Genomic DNA, 19,469 nt, shown 5'->3' on the forward strand with positions numbered 1-19,469 from the left:
CGGTGGTTATGTTGATACTGTTGTTAGCCGCTTTAAGGCATTGGGCGCCATTCCAATCATGTGCCATGCCAAGTATTTTAAATGATATAGTAGTTATTCGTAACATTTCAGTGTAACAGGAAAAAATAAATAAGTGTATTTCTTGCTTCAAATGAGTTTTTCGCTGGAGCTCTTGTTAGAGAGGATGCCATTTTTTCATATGCCCAGTCATCCCACAATAAAGTAGTAAAAACATGAACAACAGCAAATTACCACAGAAGTGACTTCTTAAAAGTAGGCAGTTCATTCTTTTTTCATGAAGTCACATGATAAACTGATTTCAATCCATTAGGCATCCATTCAACAGGAGTGAAAATATAAAACAAGAGGAGGAAAAAAGAGCAGAGAGGTTGTTGATGCTCTCCATGGACCAACAGTGCATATTCCACTCTCTTTTTCCCTCTCCCCAAAAATGTATACTGATTTTTTTCCTCCAAATTACAAACTCTAAATTGTGGATCCTAGCACTCTAACACTCCACTGCCTGCTAGTGAGCCCATGTTTCCAGGGCATTTGCAGATGCTCTAAATAATCTCCAATGTTTTTGCTCAATCTGCTCTGAGGATGGGTGAAATAAATACTTTAAACTAATTAATGGCCGACCAGCTGTTCCTACCACTTGGCTGGCGTTAGTGAATATTGATGGGAGGCAGAGAGAGAAAGAGAGAGAGAGAGGGGGAGGGAGAGAGAGAGACTGTGAGGAGGGAGCTTGTCTGTTTTTGTGCAGCATTCACTCTGCCACGTAAACATGTATGAATAGTGGATGAGAGGGGAGAGAGGGGACCTGCACAGAGCACAGTCAGGGTGCAGCGTTAGAAGAATAAGAGTGGATTTGATAAAAATGGAGGTAACAGGGACAACTGATGGCACATATAATATATAATTTTGAGGCGTCTGTGTTCTTGTTTTCCTACCTTATCAGGACCCTAATGTCCTAACAATTCACCTGAATGTTCTGAAAAGGTAGGAAAACAAATAACTTTTTGAAAAGTCAGGACATCATGTCCTGAATTTTTTCAAATGCTATTTTAAGGATTAGGTTCAGGGTTTTGGGGTTGAGGTTAGGGTTAGGGTTAAGGTTATGATTTTTGGGGTTAAGGTTAGGTTATGTTAGGGGTAGGGTTACGTTTAGGGTTAGGGAAAATAGGATTTGTAATGGTCAAACATTTTCACTCCCAAAAAGTCCTGAAATTTTACAAAAATAAAGCTGCGTGTGTGTGTGCATGTGTGTGGTGTAAGTGGTTGACTTATATTAAGGCTCTTCAGACAAACATAATGTGGTACCTCTTCCTGACAGAGTGTAATGTCTCTCTCTCTCTTTCTTTATCTATCTCTCTCTCTCTCTCAATTCAATTTAATTAAATTCAAAGTGTTTATTGTCAAAGTGGTACCTCTTCCTGACAGAGTGTAATATCTCTCTCTCTCTGTCTTTCTTTATCTAGTGCTCTCTCTCAATTCAATTTAATTAAATGCAGAAGTCTTTATTGTCATGGAAGTGTTAAACACATACATTACCAAAGCAAACATATAGAAACATATCAATGATGACACAGATAGATATTTTCCACATACACACACACACACACACACACACACACACACACACACACACACACACACACACACACTCTCTCTCTCTCTCTCTCTGGTTGTGTAATGGATAGTGTGTACAGCAGATGGCTGGGCCCTGCCTGGCCCTCTGTTGGTGATGAATGGTGGATGATGTCATCCTATAGGTTTGACAGGCACCCGTGCGTGCGTACACAAAGGAAGCTGAACCAGCCGAGGTAATGGAGCTCTGTAGGCCTGCTTCTTCTTATTTTGGAATCCACATGATTTACTCCCTTCAATGGGAAAAGCTGGATTTGTGTCCTGGATGGATGAAGGTTAACCCTTTGGTTAGACCCTGAGAGACAGTGTAGAGTAGACAATGCAGACTGGAGTGAATCTCAATAGCCTTTCTATGATTTCTTGTGACCTCTCTCCTCGCCTCATTCTCGAAAAACATTGGATGAGAAGAAACCGTGAATCAAGGCGATTTGAGAAGGAGGCACTGCTTTTTTAAGAAATGCTTTTCAGATTCAGCCCTGGACTGGATTTTCTATCAGAATGGACCTGAGAGCTCTGATTGACTGAGTCATAGAGTTCAGTACTTATACAACTACTGTTGTCAACCAATAAGAGTCAAGCTACTGTTTGGATGCACAGTAGGATACTCAAACATATGATTCGAAATGTGGCACGGCAGAAATAAAGTATATAAACCACTATGTAAGGTGCTGTGTTTTATTTCAAAGCTGTCAGTAAAGAATAATGTCCTTACTTGTTCTGTATTCCAGATGACAATCCAATGTGCACCCCGACGGCGAGAGACAGCTACGAGAGGCTGTCACTGGCTGGACAAGGTCTACCACCTGGCTTCCCTTCGCCATTCCTGTTCCCAGACGGCCTGTCATCTATTGAGAATCTCCTCACTAACATACAGGTACAGTAGGTCTGACCAATCGAGGTGCCCCTCACTAACATACACTTACAGTCACAAGTTTGGACACAGCTACTCATTCCAGGGTTTTTCTGTATTTTTTATATTTTCTTACTTTGTAGAATAATAGTGAAGACATGAAAATGATGAAATAACACATATGGAATTATGTAGTAACCAAAAAATTGCATAAATGTATTTTGTCCCCCCACACGAGGTAGAATTCCTCACGATAAACCTTAGATGACAGTATCTACCAAGAGAGTTCTCATCTATATAATTCGTAGCCGTCTATTTAACACCACAAATCGATGTTGGCAATAAGACCGCACTCAACAAGCTGTATAAGGCCAAACTGAAATCCGTTTTACCTTCTACCAGGTTGTGCATCCAGAGGGAAAACAACTCTAGACCACTTCACACAAAGAGACGAATACAAAGCTCTCCCTCGCCATCCATTTGGCAAACCTGACCATAATTCTATCCTCCTGATTCCTGCTTACAAGCAAAAACTTGTAATGCTACTTTACAGGACTGTTTTGCTAGCACAGACTGGAATATGTCCCGGGATTCATTCAATAGCACTGAGGACTATTCCAAATCAGTCACCGGCTTCGTCAATAAGCGCATCGACGACGTCGTCCCCACAGTGACTGTTCATACATATCCTCTCTAGGGTATTTGGGATGAAATCGTCCCACCTACTCAACAGCCAGTGGAATCCCGTGGCGCGTTATTCAAATACCTTAGAAATGCTATTACTTCAATTTTTCAAACATATGACTATTTTACACCATTTTAAAGACAAGACTCTCGTTAATCTAACCACACTGTCCGATTTCAAAAAGGTTTTACAACGAAAGCAAAACATTAGATTATGTCAGCAGAGTACCCAGCCAGAAATAATCAGACACCCATTTTTCAAGCTAGCATATAATGTCACATAAACCCAAACCACAGCTAAATGCAGCACTAACCTTTGATGATCTTCATCAGATGACACTCCTAGGACATTATGTTATACAATACATGCATGTTTTGTTCAATCAAGTTCATATTTATATCAAAAACCAGCTTTTTACATTAGCATGTGACGTTCAGAACTAACATATCCACCGCAAACTTCCGGTGAATTTACTAAATTACTCACGATAAACGTTCACAAAAAACATAACAATTATTTTAAGAATTATAGATACAGAACTCCTTTATGCAATCACTATGTCCGATTTTAAAATAGCTTTTCGGCAAAAGCACATTTTGCAATATTCTGAGTAGATAGCCCGGCCATCATGGCTAGCTATTTTGACACCCACCAAGTTTGGCCCTCACCAAATTCAGATTTACTATAAGAAAAGTTTGATTACCTTTGCTGTTCTTCGTCAGAATGCACTCCCAGGACTTCTACTTCAATAACAAATGTTGGTTTGGTTCAAAATAATCCATAGTTATGTTCAAATATCCTCTGTTTTGTTCGTGCGTTCAAGACACTATCCGAAGGGTGACGAAGGGTGACGCGCCCGACGCGTTTTGTGACAAAAAAATTCTAAATATTCCATTACCGTACTTCGAAGCATGTCAACCGCTGTTTAAAATCAATTTTTATGCGATTTTTCTCGTAAAAAAGCGATAATATTCCGACCGGGAAACCCTGTTTTCGTTCAAAGACTAAAAAATAAAAACATGGTGTCGGCTCGTGCTCGCGCCTCAGTCTCATTGTTCTCTGATCGACCACTATCCAAATGCACTACTGTTTTTCAGCCAGGGGCTCCAAAGGCATCATTCACCGTTTTGCCGCCTTCTGAGAGCCTATAGGAGCCGTAGGAAGTGTCACGTTACAGCAGAGATCCTCAGTTTTCAATAAAGAGAGTGTAGAAGGCCAAGAACTGGTCAGAGAGGGCACTTCCTGTAAGGAATCATCTCAGGTTTTTGCCTGCCATATGAGTTATGTTATACTCACAGACACCATTCAAACAGTTTTAGAAACTTTAGGGTGTTTTCTATCCAAATCAAACAATTATATGCATATTCTAGTTTCTGGGAAGTAGTAATAACCAGATTAAATCGGGTACGTTTTTTATCCGGCCCTGCAAATACTGCCCCCTACCCTAGAGAGGTTAACCCAACCAGAAGCCATGGATTACAGGCAACATCCTCGCCGAGATAAAGGCTAGAGCTGCCGCTTTCAAGGAGTGGGACACTAATCCAGATGCTTATAAGAAATCCCACTATGCCCTCAGATGAACCATCAAACAGGCAAAGCGTCAATACAGAACTGAGATCGAATCCTACAACACCGGCTCTGATGCTCGTCGGATGTGGAAGGGCTTGAAAATTATTACCGACTACAAAGGGAAACCCAGCTGCGAGCTGCCTAGTGATGCTAGCCCACCAGACAAGCTAAATGTCTTTTATACTTGCTTCGAGGCAAGCAACACTGAAGCATGCATGAGAGCACCAGCTGTTCCCGCACGACTGTGTGATCACGCTCTACGTAGCCGATGTGAGCAAGAACTTTGAACAGGTCAACATTCGCAAAGCCGCGGGGCCAGATGGATTACCAGGACGTGTACTCAAGGCATGCGTGCACCAACTGGCAAGTGTCTTCACTGACATTTTCAATCTCTCCCTGGCCGAGTCTGTAATACCTATGTTTCAAACAGACCACCATAGTGCCCAAAAACACTAAGGTAACCTGCCTAAATGATACCGCCCCATAGGACTCACGTCGGTAGCCATGAAGTGCGTTGAAAGGCTGGTCATGGCTCATATCAACACCATCATGCCAGAAACCCTAGACCCCCTCCAATTTGCATTCCACCCCAACAGATCCACAGATGACGCAATCTCAATCACACTCCACACTGCTGTTTCCCACCTGGACAAAAGGAACACCTATGTGAGAATGCTGTTCATTGACTACAGCTCAGCGTTCAACACCATAGCGCCCTGGGACTAAACACCTCCCTCTGCAACTGGATCCTGGACTTCCTGATGGGCCACTCGCAGGTGGTAAGGGTAAGCAACAACACATCTGCCACGCTGATCCTCAACAAGTGGGTCCCTCAGGGGTGCGTACTTAGTCCCCTCCTGTACTCCCTGTTTGCCCACGACTGTGTGGCCAAGCACGACTCCAATGCCATCATTAACTTTGCTGACGACACAGCACTGATAGGCCTGATCACCGACAACGATGAGACAGCCTATAGGGAGGTCAGAGACAACAACCTCTACCTCAATGTGAACAAGACAAAGGAGCTGATTGTGGACTAAAGGAAAAGGAGGGCCAAACAGGTCCCATTAACATCGACGGGGCTGAAGTGGAGCGGGTCGAGTTCCTTGTTGCCCACATCACCAACGATCTATCATGGTCCAACCACACCAAGACAGTTGTGAAGAGGGCACTACAACACCTTTCCCCCTCAGGAGGCTGAAAAGATTTGCCATGGGTCCCCAGATCCTCAAAAAGTTCTACAGCTGCACCATCAAGAGCATCCTGATCGGTTGCATCACCGCCTGGTATAGAAACTGCTCGGCATCTGACCATGGGTGATCAGGGAGTACAGCCCAGTACATCACTGGGGCCAAGCTTCCTGACATCCAGGACCTATATACTAGGTGGTGTTATTGCGGGTGTAGCGAAATGCTGGTTAAGTATGCCTTTAATTCTAAATAAATCACAGACAGTGTCACCAGCAAAGCACCCTCACACCACCTCCTCAAATTTGGACTCATCAGACCAAAGGACAGTTTTCCACCGGTCTAATGTCCATTGCTCGTGTTTCTTGGCCCAAGCAAGTCTCTTCTTCTTATTGATGTACTTTAGTAGGGGTTTCTTTGCAGCAATTCGACCATGAAGGCCTGATTCATGCAGTCTCCTCTGAACAGTTAATGTTGAGATGTGTCTGTTACTTGAACTCTGTGAAGCATTTATTTGGGCTGCATTTATCTGAGTTGCAGAGTTAATTCTGCGTCTTCATTTACTGTGGTGGTCCTCATGAGAGACAGTTTCATCATAGCGCTTGATGGTTTTTGTGACAACATTTGAAGAAGCTTTCAAAGATCTAAAAATGTTCCGTATTGACTGACCATGTCTTAAAGTAATGATGGACTGTCGTTTGTCTTTGCTTATTTGAGCTGGTAATGCCAAGATATGGTCTTTTACTAAATAGGGCTATCTTCTGTATTCCACCCCTACCTTGTCACAACACAACTGATTGGCTCAAACGCATTAAACCTCTCTAGAGGGTGTGGGACGCTAGCGTCCCACCTGGCCAACATCCAGTGAAATTGCAGAGCGCCAAATTCAAAAACAGAAATACTCATTATAAAAATTCATAAAACATACAAGTGTTATACATCGGTATAAAGATTAACTTCTTGTTAACCTCTTGGGGCTAGGTGGGACGCTAGCGTGCCACCCGTGGTGCACTCCATCAACAGCAGGTGCATTTCAAGAGCGGCAAATTTGAATCCAAATAAATGTCAAAATTCAAATTTTTCAAAAATACAACTATGTTACACCATTTGAAAGATAAACATCTCCTTAATCTAACCACGTTTTACGATTTCAAAAAGGTTTTACGGCGAAAGCATAAATTTAGAGTATGTTAGGACAGTACATTTACAAGAGTTGTGTGTAATGTTTTGTCAAGTCAAAGACAGGGTCACCAAAACCATAAAACCAGCTAAAATGATGCACTAACCTTTTACAATCTCCATCAGATGACACTCCTAGGACATTATGTTAGACAATGCATGCATTTTTAGTTCTATCAAGTTCATATTTATATCCAAAAACAGCGTTTTACTATGGCATTGATGTTGAGGAAATCGTTTCCCTCCAATAACCGGCAGTCAAGTCAGCGTAACAAATTAAATAATTAAAATTAGAAAACATTGGTAAAATATTATATTGTCATTTAAAGAATTATAGATTTACATCTCTTGAACGCAATCAACTTGCCAGATTTAAAAATAACCTTACTGGGAAATCGCACTTTGCAATAATCTGAGCACTGCGCCCAGAAAAATACGCGTTGCGATACAGACTAGACGTCATGTTGGGGAGATCTAAAATCGAAAATACTATGTAAATAATCCATTACCTTTGATTCTCTTCATCAGATGTCACTTCCAGGTATCACAGGTCCATAACGAATGTAGTTTTGTTCAAAAAAGCTCATCATTTATGTCCAAAAATCTCAGTCTCGTTAGCACATGATGTAAGCCAGCCGGACTTCTCGTCATGAACGAGGGGAAAAAATATATTTCCGTTCGTTCAAACATGTCAAACGTTGTATAGCATAAATCATTAGGGCCTTTTTTAACCAGAACATGAATAATATTCAAGGTGGACGAATGCATACTCTTTTATAACGTATTGGAACGAGGGTACCCAACATGAACTCGCGCGCAAGGTGTCTAATGGGCCATCATCGTTCCATGGCTCTTGTTCGGTCAGATCTCCCTCCAGAAGACTCAAAACACTTTGTAAAGGCTGGTGACATCTAGTGGAAGCAATAGGAAGTGCCAAAATATTCCTAAACCCCTGTGTTTTTCAATGGGATAGGTTTAAAGTCAATACAACACATCAGGTATCCACTTCCTGTCAGAAAATGTCTCAGGCTTTTGCCTGCCAAATGAGTTCTGTTATACTCACAGACACCATTCAAACAGTTTTGGAAACTTTAGAGTGTTTTCTATCCATATATAATAAGTATATGCATATTCTAGTTACTGGGTAGGATTAGTAACCAGATTAAATCGGGTACATTTTTTTTATCCAGACGTGCAAATGCTGCCCCCTAGACCCAACAGGTTAATCCAACCACGGTGTCAGATTTCAAAAATACTTTACGGCGAAAGCAAACCATGCGATTATCTGAGAACAGCGCCCATTACAAACAGTAACCAGCCAAGTAGAGGATTAACAAAAGTCAGAAATAGCGATAAAATTAACACTTTTTTGGTTACTACATGATTCCATATGTGTTATTTCATAGTTTTGATGTCTTCACTATTATTCTACAATGTATAATTTTTATTTAACTTTTATTTAACCTCTTACATCTAGATGTTCCGCTAGCGGAACACCGCTCCAATATCCAATGATAGGGCGTGGTGCGAATTACAAACACGTCAGAAATCCAAAAACTTCAATTTTTCAAACATATGACTATTTTACACCATTTTAAAGACAAGACTCTCCTTTATCTAACCACATTGTCCGATTTCAAAAAGGCTTTACAACGAAAGCAAAACATTAGATTATGTCAGGAGAGTACCCAGCCAGAAATAATCAGACACCCAATTTTTCAAGCTAGCATATAATGTCACAAAAACCAAAACCACAGCTAAATGCAGCACTAATCTTTGATGATCTTCATCAGATGACACTCCTAGGACATTATGTTATACAATACATGCATGTTTTGTTCAATCAAGTTCATATTTATATCAAAAACCAGCTTTTTACATTAGCATGTGACGTTCAGAACTAGCATACCCACCGAAACTTCCGGTGAATTTACTAAATTACTCACGATAAACGTTCACAAAAAAACATAACAATTATTTAAAGAATTATAGATACAGAACTCCTTTATGCAATCGCTATGTCCGATTTTAAAATAGCTTTTCGGTGAAAGCACATTTTGCAATATTCTGAGTAGATAGGCTGGCCATCATGGCTAGCTATTTTGACACCCACCAAGTTTGGCACTCACCAAACTCAGATTTACTATAAGAAAAATTGGATTACCTTTGCTGTTCTTCGTGAGATTGCACTCACAGGACTTCTACTTCAACAACAAATGTTGGTTTGGTTCCAAATAATCCATAGTTATATCCAAATAGCTGCGTTTGTTCTTGCGTTCAAGACACTATCCGAAGGGTGACGTGCCGGCGCATATCGTGACAAAAAAAATTCAAAATATTCCATTACCGTACTTCGAAGCATGTCAAACGCTGTTTAAAATCAATTTTTATGCGATTTTTATCATTAAATAGCGATAATATTCCGACCGGGCGACGTTGTTTTCGTTCAAAGACTGAAAATGTAAAATAGACTCTTCACGTGCACGCGCGCACCCGTTTCATTGTTCTCAGATCGACCACTATCCAAATGCGCTACTGTTTTTCAGCCAGGGACTGCAGAGTCATCATTCCCCGTTCTGGCGCCTTCTGAGAGCCTATGGGAGTCTTAGAAAATGTCACGTTACAGCAGAGATCCTCTATTTTCCATAAAGAGGCTATAGAAGGCCAAGAAATGGTCAGAGAGGGCACTTCCTGTATGCAATCTTCTCAGGTTTTGGCCTGCCATATGAGTTCTGTTATACTCACAGACACCATTCAAACAGTTTTAGAACCTTTAGGGTGTTTTCTATCCAAATCAAACAATTATATGCATATTCTAGTTTCTGGGCAGGAGTAATAACCAGATTAAATCGGGTACGTTTTTTATCCGGCCATGAAAATACTGCCCCCTATCCTATACAGGTTAACTAGGCAAGTCAGTGAAGAACAAATTCTTATTTACAATGACTTCCTACCCGGCCAAACCCTAACCCGGACGATGCTGTGCCATTTGTGCACCGCCCTATGAGACTCCCAATCACGGCTGTTTGTGTTAGAGCCTGGAATCTAACCAGGGTCTATAGTGACGCCTCTAGCACTGAGATGCAGTGCCTTAGACCGCTGCGCCACTCGGGGGTCAAAATAAAGAAAAACCCTGGAATGAGTAGGTGTGTCCAAACTTTTGACTGGTACTGTATGTCTGACCAATAGAGACCCTTCTCACTAACATACTTGTATGCAATAGGTCTTATTCACAGACAGGGTAAAGACAATACTCCCCTTTCTAATATACAGTACATGTAGGTCTGACCAATAGAGACGCTACTCTCTAACACTCAGGTACAGTGACCTCACATTCACCTTAGTAATATACTCCTCACTATACATGGAGGCCTTATTAACGCTCAATACGTGTAGGCCATTGCAATATACTACGCAGTTAGGCCTTAGAAATTCTATACAGGTCGGCCTAACCAATTCTCTATACAGGAAGGCCTTAGCAATTCTATACAGGTAAGCCGAAACAATTCTCTATACAGGAAGGCCTTAGCAATACGATACAGGTAGGCCTTAGCAATACTGTACAGGTAAGCCTTAGCAATAGTTTACAGGTAGATCTTAGCAGTACTATACAATATGCCTTAGTAATACTCTACAGGTATGCCTTAGCAATAGTTTACAGGTAGATCTTAGCAATACTATACAAGTATGGCTTAGTAATACTCTACAGGTATGCCTTAGCGATGCTATACAAGTAGGCCTTAGCAATACTATACTGGTAGGCCTTAGCAATACTATACAAGTAGACCTTAGAAATACTCTACAGGTAGGCTTTAGCAATAATCTTTACACATATTAGGTCCATCAATAGAGAATACCCTAGCTAATACACAGGTAGATCTTACAAATAGCAATAGAGTAAAGAAAACTTCAGTTAGTATAGCCGTTTGTCTTAAGTACCATTCAGCTTAAGAACCATCAGCTGATATATCCAAGTGCTGTACAGAAACCCAGCCTAAAACCCCAAACAGCAAGCAATGCAGGTGTAGAAGTATGTATGTGTAGGTATGTACGGCAGGACCAAATCATTAAGATAGGTAGGAGCAAGCCCATGTAATGCTTTGTTGGTTAGCAGTAAAACCTTGAAATCAGCCCTTGCCTTAACAGGAAGCCAGTGTAGGGAGGCTAGCACTGGAGTAATATGATAAAATGTTTTGGTTCTAGTCAGGATTCTAGCAGCCGTATTTAGCACTAACAGAAGTTTATTTAGTGCTTTATCCGGGTAGCCGGAAAGTAGAGCATTGCAGTAGTCTAACCTAGAAGTAACAAAAGCATGGATAGATTTTTCAGCATCAATTTTGGACAGAACATTTCTGATTTTTGCAATGTTATGCAGATGGAAAAAGCTGTCCTTGAAACAATCTTGATATGTTCGTCAAAAGAGAGATCGGGGTCCAGAGTAACGCCGAGGTCCTTCACATTTTTATTTGAGACGACTGTACAACCATCAAGATTAATTGTCAGATTCAACAGAAGATCTCTTTGTTTCTTGGGACCTAGAACAAGCATCTCTGTTTTGTCCGAGTTTAAAAGTAGAACGTTTGCAGCCATCCACTTCCTTATGTCTGAAACACAGGCTTCCAGCGAGGGCAATTTTGTGGCTTCACAATGTTTCATTGAAATGTACAGCTGTGTGTCTTCCGCATAGCAGTGAAAGATAAGATCTAAACCAGGCCAGAACTTGTCCGTGTAGACCAATTTTGGTTTCCATTCTCTCCAAAAGAATGTGGTGATCGATGGTATCAAAAGCAGCACTAAGGTCTAGGAGCACAAGGACAGATGCAGAGCCTCGGTCTGACGCCATTAAAAGGTCATTTACCACCTTCAGAAGTGCAGTCTCAGTGCTATGATGGGGTCTAAAACCAGACTGAAGCATTTCGTATACATTGTTTGTCTTCAGGAAGGCAGTGAGTTGCTGAGCAACAGCTTTTTCCAACATTTTTGAGAGGAATGGGAGATTCGATATAGGGCAATGGTTTTTTATATTTTCTGGGTCAAGGTTTGGCTTTTTCAAGAGAGGCTTTATTACTGCCACTTTTAGTGAGTTTGGTACACATCCGGTGGAATGAGAGACATTTATTATGTTCAACATAGGAGGGCCAAGCACAGGAAGCAGCTCTTTCAGTAGTGTAGTTGGAATAGGGTCCAGTATACAGCTTGAGGGTTTAGAGGCCATGATTATTTTCATAATTCTGTCAGGAGATATAGTACTAAAACACTTGAGTGTCTCCCTTGATCCTAGGTCCTGGCAGAGTTGTGCAGACTCAGGACAACTGAGCTTCGGAGGAATACGCAGATTTAAAGAGGAGTCCATAATTTGCTTTCTAATGATCATGATCTTTTCCTCAAAGAAGTTCATGAATTGATCACTGCTGAAGTGAAAGCCATCCTCTCTTGGGGAATGCTGCTTTTTAGTTAGTTTGCGACAGTATCCATTTTTTTTCTTCGGATTGTTCTTATTCTCCTTAATTAGGTTGGAAAATAGGATGATCGAGCAGCAGTGAGGGCTCTTCGATACTGCACGGTACTGCCTTTCCAAGCTAGTCGGAAGTCTTCCAGTTTGTTGTGGCGCCATTTCCATTCCAATTTTCTGGAAGTTGTTTCAGAGCTCGGGTATTTTCTGTATACCAGGGAGCTAGTTTCTTATGACAAATGTTTTTAGTTTTTAGTGGTGCAACTGCATCTAGGGTATTGCGCAAGGTTAAATTGAGTTCCTCAGTTACGAGGTTAACTGACTTTTGTCCTCTGACGTCCTTGGGTATACAGAGGGAGTCTGGAAGGGCATCAAGGAATCTTTGGGTTGTCTGAGAATTTATAGCACGACTTTTGATGCTCCTTGGTTGGGGTCTGAGCAGATTATTTGTTGCGATTGCAAACGTAATAAAATGGTTGTCTGATAGTCCAGGATTATGAGGAAAAACATTAAGATCCACAACATTAATTCCATGGGACAAAACTAGGTCCAGAGTATGACTGTGGCAGTGAGTAGGTCCAGAGACATGTTGGACAAAACCCACTGAGTCGATGATGGCTCCGAAAGCATTTTGGAGTGGGTCTGTGGACTTTTCCATGTCAATGTTAAAGTCACCAAAAATTTGAATATTATCTGCTATGACTACAAGGTCCGAAAGGAATTCAGGGAACTCAGTGAGGAACGCTGAGGCTGCATAGATTTCATGACTAGAAGCTCAAAAGACGAAAACTGTATTTTTTTTTGTAAATTCAAATTTGCTATCGTAAATGTTAGCAACACCTCCGCCTTTATATAAGTGGTAGATTTGGATAGAAAACACTCTGAAGTTTTTAAAACTGTTAAAATAATGTCTGTGAGTGTAGCAGAACTGATATGGCAGGCGAAAACCCGAGGAAAATCCATCCAGGAAATGCGATTTGATGTGTGTGGTTTTCCATTGAAAGCAAATTGACTATATAAGGGTTTAGGGCCCAGATTGCAGTTCCTATGGCTTCCACTAGATGTCAACAGTCTTTAGACATGGTTTCAGGCTTGTTTTCTGAAAAATGACGAAGAATAAGACCTTTTGGTAAGTGGTCTATGGAATCATGCAGTACTGGTTTGCGTGAATGTGTGCACGCTCTTTGTTCTTTTTCCTTTCTATTGAATACGCTATTGTCCGGTTGAAATATTATCGATTATTTAGATAATTGACAACCTGAGGATTAATTATGAACATCATTTGACATGTTTCGACGAACTTTACCGGTACTATTAGGATGTATTCGTCTGTGTGTTTTGACATCATTTGAGCCAGTGGATTACTGAACAAAACGCTCCAACAAAACAGAGTTTTTGGGATATAAAGAGGGACTTTATCGAACAAAACAACCATTTATTGTGTAGCTGGGACCCTTTGGATTGCCAACAGAGGAAGATCTTCAAAGGTAAGTGATTTATTTTATCGCTATTTCTGACTTTCGTGACTCCTCTGCTTAGTTGCAAAATGTTTGTATGCTTTTGTAAGCGGGGCGCTGTCCTCTGATAATCGCATGGTATGCTTTCGCTGTAAAGCCTTTTTGAAATCTGACAAAGCGGCTGGATTAACAAGAACTTCATATTTTATCCGATGTATAACACTTGTATTTTCATGAATGTTTATTATTACTATTTTTGTAATTTGAATTTGGCGCTCTGCAATTTCACCGGATCTTGTGGGTGGGTCGCTAGCGGCACGCCTTGCCCAAAGAGTTTTTTTTAAAGGTATCTGTGACCTATAGATACATATCTGTATTTCCAGTCATGTGAAATCCATCGATTAGGGCCTAATGAAGTGATTTCAATTGACAGATTTTCTTATATGAACTGTAACTCAGTAAAATCTTTGAAATTGTTGCATGTTGCGTTCATATTTTTGTTCAGTGTATATCAGAGTGCAATGATGTGGATACAGCACTCCCTTGCTCGTTGCTCCGATACCCCGATACCACAGACATCAGAGTCCTCCACGGTTATCCCCTTGGTCTGTGCATTAATTAGAAAACAACACACATCTCGAACACACATCCACACACAACTCCAACACTAAAGTAAGTAATCTCTGATAATGATCTCGGCATTTAATATTTATATACAAATCAACAAAATGAAACCGAGCAGATAATTGAGATAAAGCAACTATGTCTAAATTGGTGTCATGGGAACCAACAATTAGTAAACTATAGCCCACTGCATTTGGTGTAATTACATGTAGATGGAGAGTAATTGTTGTGGAAACAGACACTGCACAGAATGGAGACTATAATAATAAGTAGTCGAACAGTAGTAGTAGCATGGCTGTAAAAGCCTGAGAGAGATGTTTGTATCTCAGTTGGTATCATTAATAGATCCTTAGTCTTGGAAATCCCAGACCTAGGGCAATAGCCATGAGCCTGAGAAAAATGGGGTGTGGGTCTTGGTTTGATAGATCCTTATTAAGGTCAAAAAGGATTATACAATGCATTCTGAAAGTATTCAGACCGTTGACTTTTTCCACATTTTGTTACATTACAGCCTTATTCTAAAATGTATAAAATCGTTTTTTCCCCCTCATCAGTGTACACACAATACCCCATAATGACAAGCAAAAGGTTTTTATTTATTTTTGCACAAAAAAAATACAATAAAAACTGAAATATCAAATCAAATCAAAGTTTATTTGTCACGTGCGCCGAGTACAACAGGTGTAGGCGACCTTACAGTGAAATGCTTACTTACAGGCTCTAACCAATAGTGCAAAAAAGGTGTTAGGTGAACAATAGGTAAGTAAAGAAATAAAACAACAGTAAAAAGACAGGCTATATTCAGTAGCGAGGCAATAAAAGTAGCGAGGCTACATACAGACACCGGTTAGTCAGGCTGATTGAGGTAGTATGTACATGTAGATATGGTTAAAGTGACTATGCATATGTGATGAACAGAGAGTAGCAGTAGCGTAAAAGAGAGGTTGGCAGGTCGTGGGACACAATGCAGATAGCCCGGTTAGCCAATGTGCGGGAGCACTGGTTGGTCGGCCCAATTGAGGTAGTATATACATGAATGTATAGTTAAAGTGCCTATGCATATATGATAAACAGAGAGTAGCAGCAGCGTAAAAGAGGGGTTGGGGGGGCACACAATGCAAATAGTACAGGTAGCCATTTGATTACATGTTCAGGAGTCTTATGGCTTAGGGGTAAAAACTGTTGAGTAGCCTTTTTGTCCTAGACTTGGCACTCCGGTACCGCTTGCCATGCGGTAGTAGAGAGAACAGTCTATGACTGGGGTGGCTGGGGTCTTTGACAATTTTTAGGGCCTTTCTCTGACACCGCCTGGTGTAGAGGTCCTGCATGGCAGACAGCTTTGCCCCAGTGATGTACTGGGCCGTACGCACTACCCTCTTTAGTGCCTTGCGGTCAGAGGCCGAGCAATTGCCATACCAGGCAGTGATGCAACCAGTCAGGATGCTCTCGATGTTGCAGCTTTAGAACCTTTTGAGGATCTCAGGATGCATGCCAAATCTTTTTAGTTTCCTGAGGGGAAACTAAAAAGACAGTCGTGCCCTCTTCACGACTGTCTTGGTGTGTTTGGACCATTCTAGTTTGTTGTTGATGTGGACACCGAGGAACTTGAAGCTCTCAACCTGCTCCACTACAGCCCCGTCGACGAGAATGGGGGCGTGCTTGGTCCTCCTTTTTTACATAAATATTCAGACCCTTTACTCAGTACTTTGTTGAAACACCTTGACAGCGATAACAGCCTCGAGTCTTCTTGGGTATGACGCTACAAGCTTGGCAAACTTGTTATTGGTGAGTTTCTTCCATTCTTCTCTGCAGATCCTCTCTCTTTGTCAGGTTGGATGGGGAGCGTCGCTGCACAGCTATTTTCAGGTCTCTCCAGAAAGTTAGATCGGGTTCAAGTCCGGGCTCTGGCTAGGCCAGTCAAGGACATTCAGAAACTTGTCCCGAAGCCATTGCTGCATTGTCTTGGCTGTCTGCCTAGGGTTGTTGTCCTGTTGGAAGGTGAACCTTCACCCCAGTCTGAGGTCCTGAGCACTCTGGAGCAGGTTTTCATCAAGGATCTCTCTGTACTTTGCTCCATTCATCTTTCCCTCGATCCTGACTAGTCTCCCAGTCCCTGCCGCTGAACCCCCCCCCCCACAGTATGATGTTGCCACCACCATGCTTCACCATAGGGATGGTATTGGCCAGGTGATGAGCGGTGCTCCAAGCGGTCTGTCATGTGCCTTTTACTGAGGAGTGGCTTCCGCCTGGCAACTCTACTTTAAAGACCTGATTGGTGGAGTGCTGCAGAGATGGTTGTCCTTCTGGAAGGTTATTTAATCTCCACAGAAGAACTCTGGAGCTCTGTCAGAGTGACCATTGTGTTCTTGGTCACCGCCCTGACCAAGGCCCTTCTCCCCGATTGCTCAGTTTGGCCAGGCGACCAGCTCTTGGATGAGTCTTGGTGGTTCCAAATATATTCCATTTAAGAATGATGGAGGCCACTGTGTTCTTGGGGACCTTCAATGCTGTAGAAATGTTTGGGTACCCTTCCCCAATTCTGTGCCTCAACACAATCCTGTCTCAGAGCTCTGTAGACAGTTCCTTTGACCTCGTGGCTTGGTTTTTGATCTAACATGCATTGTCAACTGTGGGACCTTTTATAGACACGTGTGTGCCTTTCCAAATCATGTTCAATGAATTGAATTTACCAAAGGTAAACTCCAATCAATTTTTTAGAAACATCCCAAGGATGATCCATAGAACCAGGATGCACCTGAGCTCAATTTCAAGGCTCATGACAAAGGGCTGAATTCTTATATAATAAGGTATCTGTTTTTTATTTTATTTTAAATATAAAAAAAAAACAGTTTTTGGTTTGTCATTATGGGCTATTGTGTGTAGATTGACGAGGGGAAAAAATTATTTAATCAATTTTAGAATAAGGCTTTAACGTAACAAAATGTAAAAACAACGTCAAGGGGTCTGCGCTCTGTAGATGAAAAGATGATAGAACAGGCCTTAGCAAGATAAAGATGCGCTAGATCCTCCTCCATTCGTCCACCTGTATTTCACAACTATGACCAAGAGGGGTCAGACAAACCTCAATCACTCCAGCTCGCACACTTGACCCTTTTTTTTTTATGAACTCAATTGTTACAACCATTTCTACTATGAAGAAATACAATGATAGCACATACACAAAACGTACTGTAACTGATAAAACATAACTATCGCTCATTCAATAGCAGTTTATTTTACCTTTACATGTTGCTCTGTAATTGTGTGTGTGTGTGTGTGTGTGTGTGTGTGTGTGTGTGTGTGTGTGTGTGTGTGTGTGTGCGTGCGTGCGTGCGTGCGTGCGTGCGTGCGTGCGTGCGTGCGTGTTTGTGTGTGTGTGTGTGTCTCTGTGTGTGCATGCACTTGTGAGTGTATTTGTACTAACTGGTGTGTGTGTGTTTGTATGTGTGTGTGCAGGGCCTGCTGAAGGTGGCAATTGACAATGCGCGGGCCCAGGAGAAGCAGGTGCAGCTGGAGAAGACGGAGCTGAAGATGGAGCTGTTCAGGGAAAGAGAGCTCAGGGAGACCCTGGAGAAACAGCTCGCTATCGAACAGAAGAACAGAGGTAGGTGTGTGTGTGTGTTTGCACACAAAAGAACAGAGGTACTGACAACCACCTGGCAGAGAGAGTGAGTGAGTGAGTGAGTGAGTGAGTGAGTGAGTGAGTGAGTGAGTGAGTGAGTGAGTGAGTGAGTGAGTGAGTGAGTGAGTGAGTGAGTGAGTGAGTGAGTGAGTGAGTGAGTGAGTGAGAGAGAGAGAAGGTGAGCGGAATAATGTGTGTGTGTGTGTGTGTGTTTGCACACAAAAGAACAGAGGTACTGACAACCACCTGGCAGAGAGAGTGAGAGTGAGAGCGAGAATGTTAGAGAGAGAATGTGAAAGAGAGAGTCAGAGTCTCTGTGTGTGGGTCACATAGCAGTGCAGTCTACCAGCTGCTGCTCACAAGAACAAGAATTACACTACACCAGGGATATTCAACCAGGGTCCACGGCAGTACTGCAGGGGGTTCGTTAAAATATATAACAACATTTGAATAATATTCAAATTAATTTTCTTTACAATGTTTTCATGAATATTGCTAGCAACAACAGAATAAACACATCTTGAATGAAATATATACAGTAGAAAATAGAATGTATTTATTTCTCAACTCGTAATATTACACTCACTGAAGTCAAATGATGAAAACAGCAGTAGACTAAACATCATTATAAGCACCAAGTGGCCTTGATAAATAGTGAAACTCGGCACAAAAGCAATAAGGGCATTATAATGAATATAAATGTCAATATGACAGCAGTCAAAAATAGTCAGTTATTGTCAGGTTGTGCTTATATTGTGTGCTTCTTCACGCAATAGCATCAGTTGGATTTAATTTAGCCGTTATCCCACAATTTTCGTAACTTTCACTTGCTTGACACACTTTGACATACCTTTTTTTGTTATGTGTTTTGGATCATTGTCTTGCTGCATGACCCAACTGCGCTTCAGCTTCAGATCACAGACAGATGGCCTGACATTCTCCTGTAGAATTCTCTGATACAGAGCAGAATTCATGTTTCTTTCTATTAAGGCAAATTGTCAGGTGATCCGTCTGTGAGCTGAAGCTGAAGCTCAGTTGGGTCATGCAGCAAGACAATGATCCAAAACACACAATCAAGTCTAAATGAAAATGGCTAAAATGCAACACATTTGAAGTTTTGGAATGGCCTAGTCAGACCTAATCCCCATTGAGATGTTGTGGCAAGACTTGAAACAAGCTGTTCATGCTCAAAAA

At 41.5% G+C, this 19,469-nt stretch overlaps 1 protein-coding gene across 2 annotated transcripts in view; it reads left to right on the top strand.

Moving 5' to 3' along the window:
- Positions 1-19,469, top strand: part of LOC106581635 (dachshund homolog 1) — a 386,583-nt gene that overhangs the window by 335,107 nt on the left and 32,007 nt on the right. For both annotated transcript variants that reach the window (XM_014163781.3, XM_014163783.3), the window contains exons 7-8: positions 2,379-2,524; positions 18,110-18,257. In XM_014163781.3, coding sequence (XP_014019256.1) covers positions 2,379-2,524; positions 18,110-18,257 — 294 coding nt within the window. The remainder of the gene's footprint in view (positions 1-2,378; positions 2,525-18,109; positions 18,258-19,469) is intronic.

This window comes from Salmo salar, chromosome 21 (assembly GCF_965601325.2).
Source record: "Salmo salar chromosome 21, fSalSal1, whole genome shotgun sequence".
Classification (NCBI taxonomy): domain Eukaryota; kingdom Metazoa; phylum Chordata; class Actinopteri; order Salmoniformes; family Salmonidae; genus Salmo; species Salmo salar.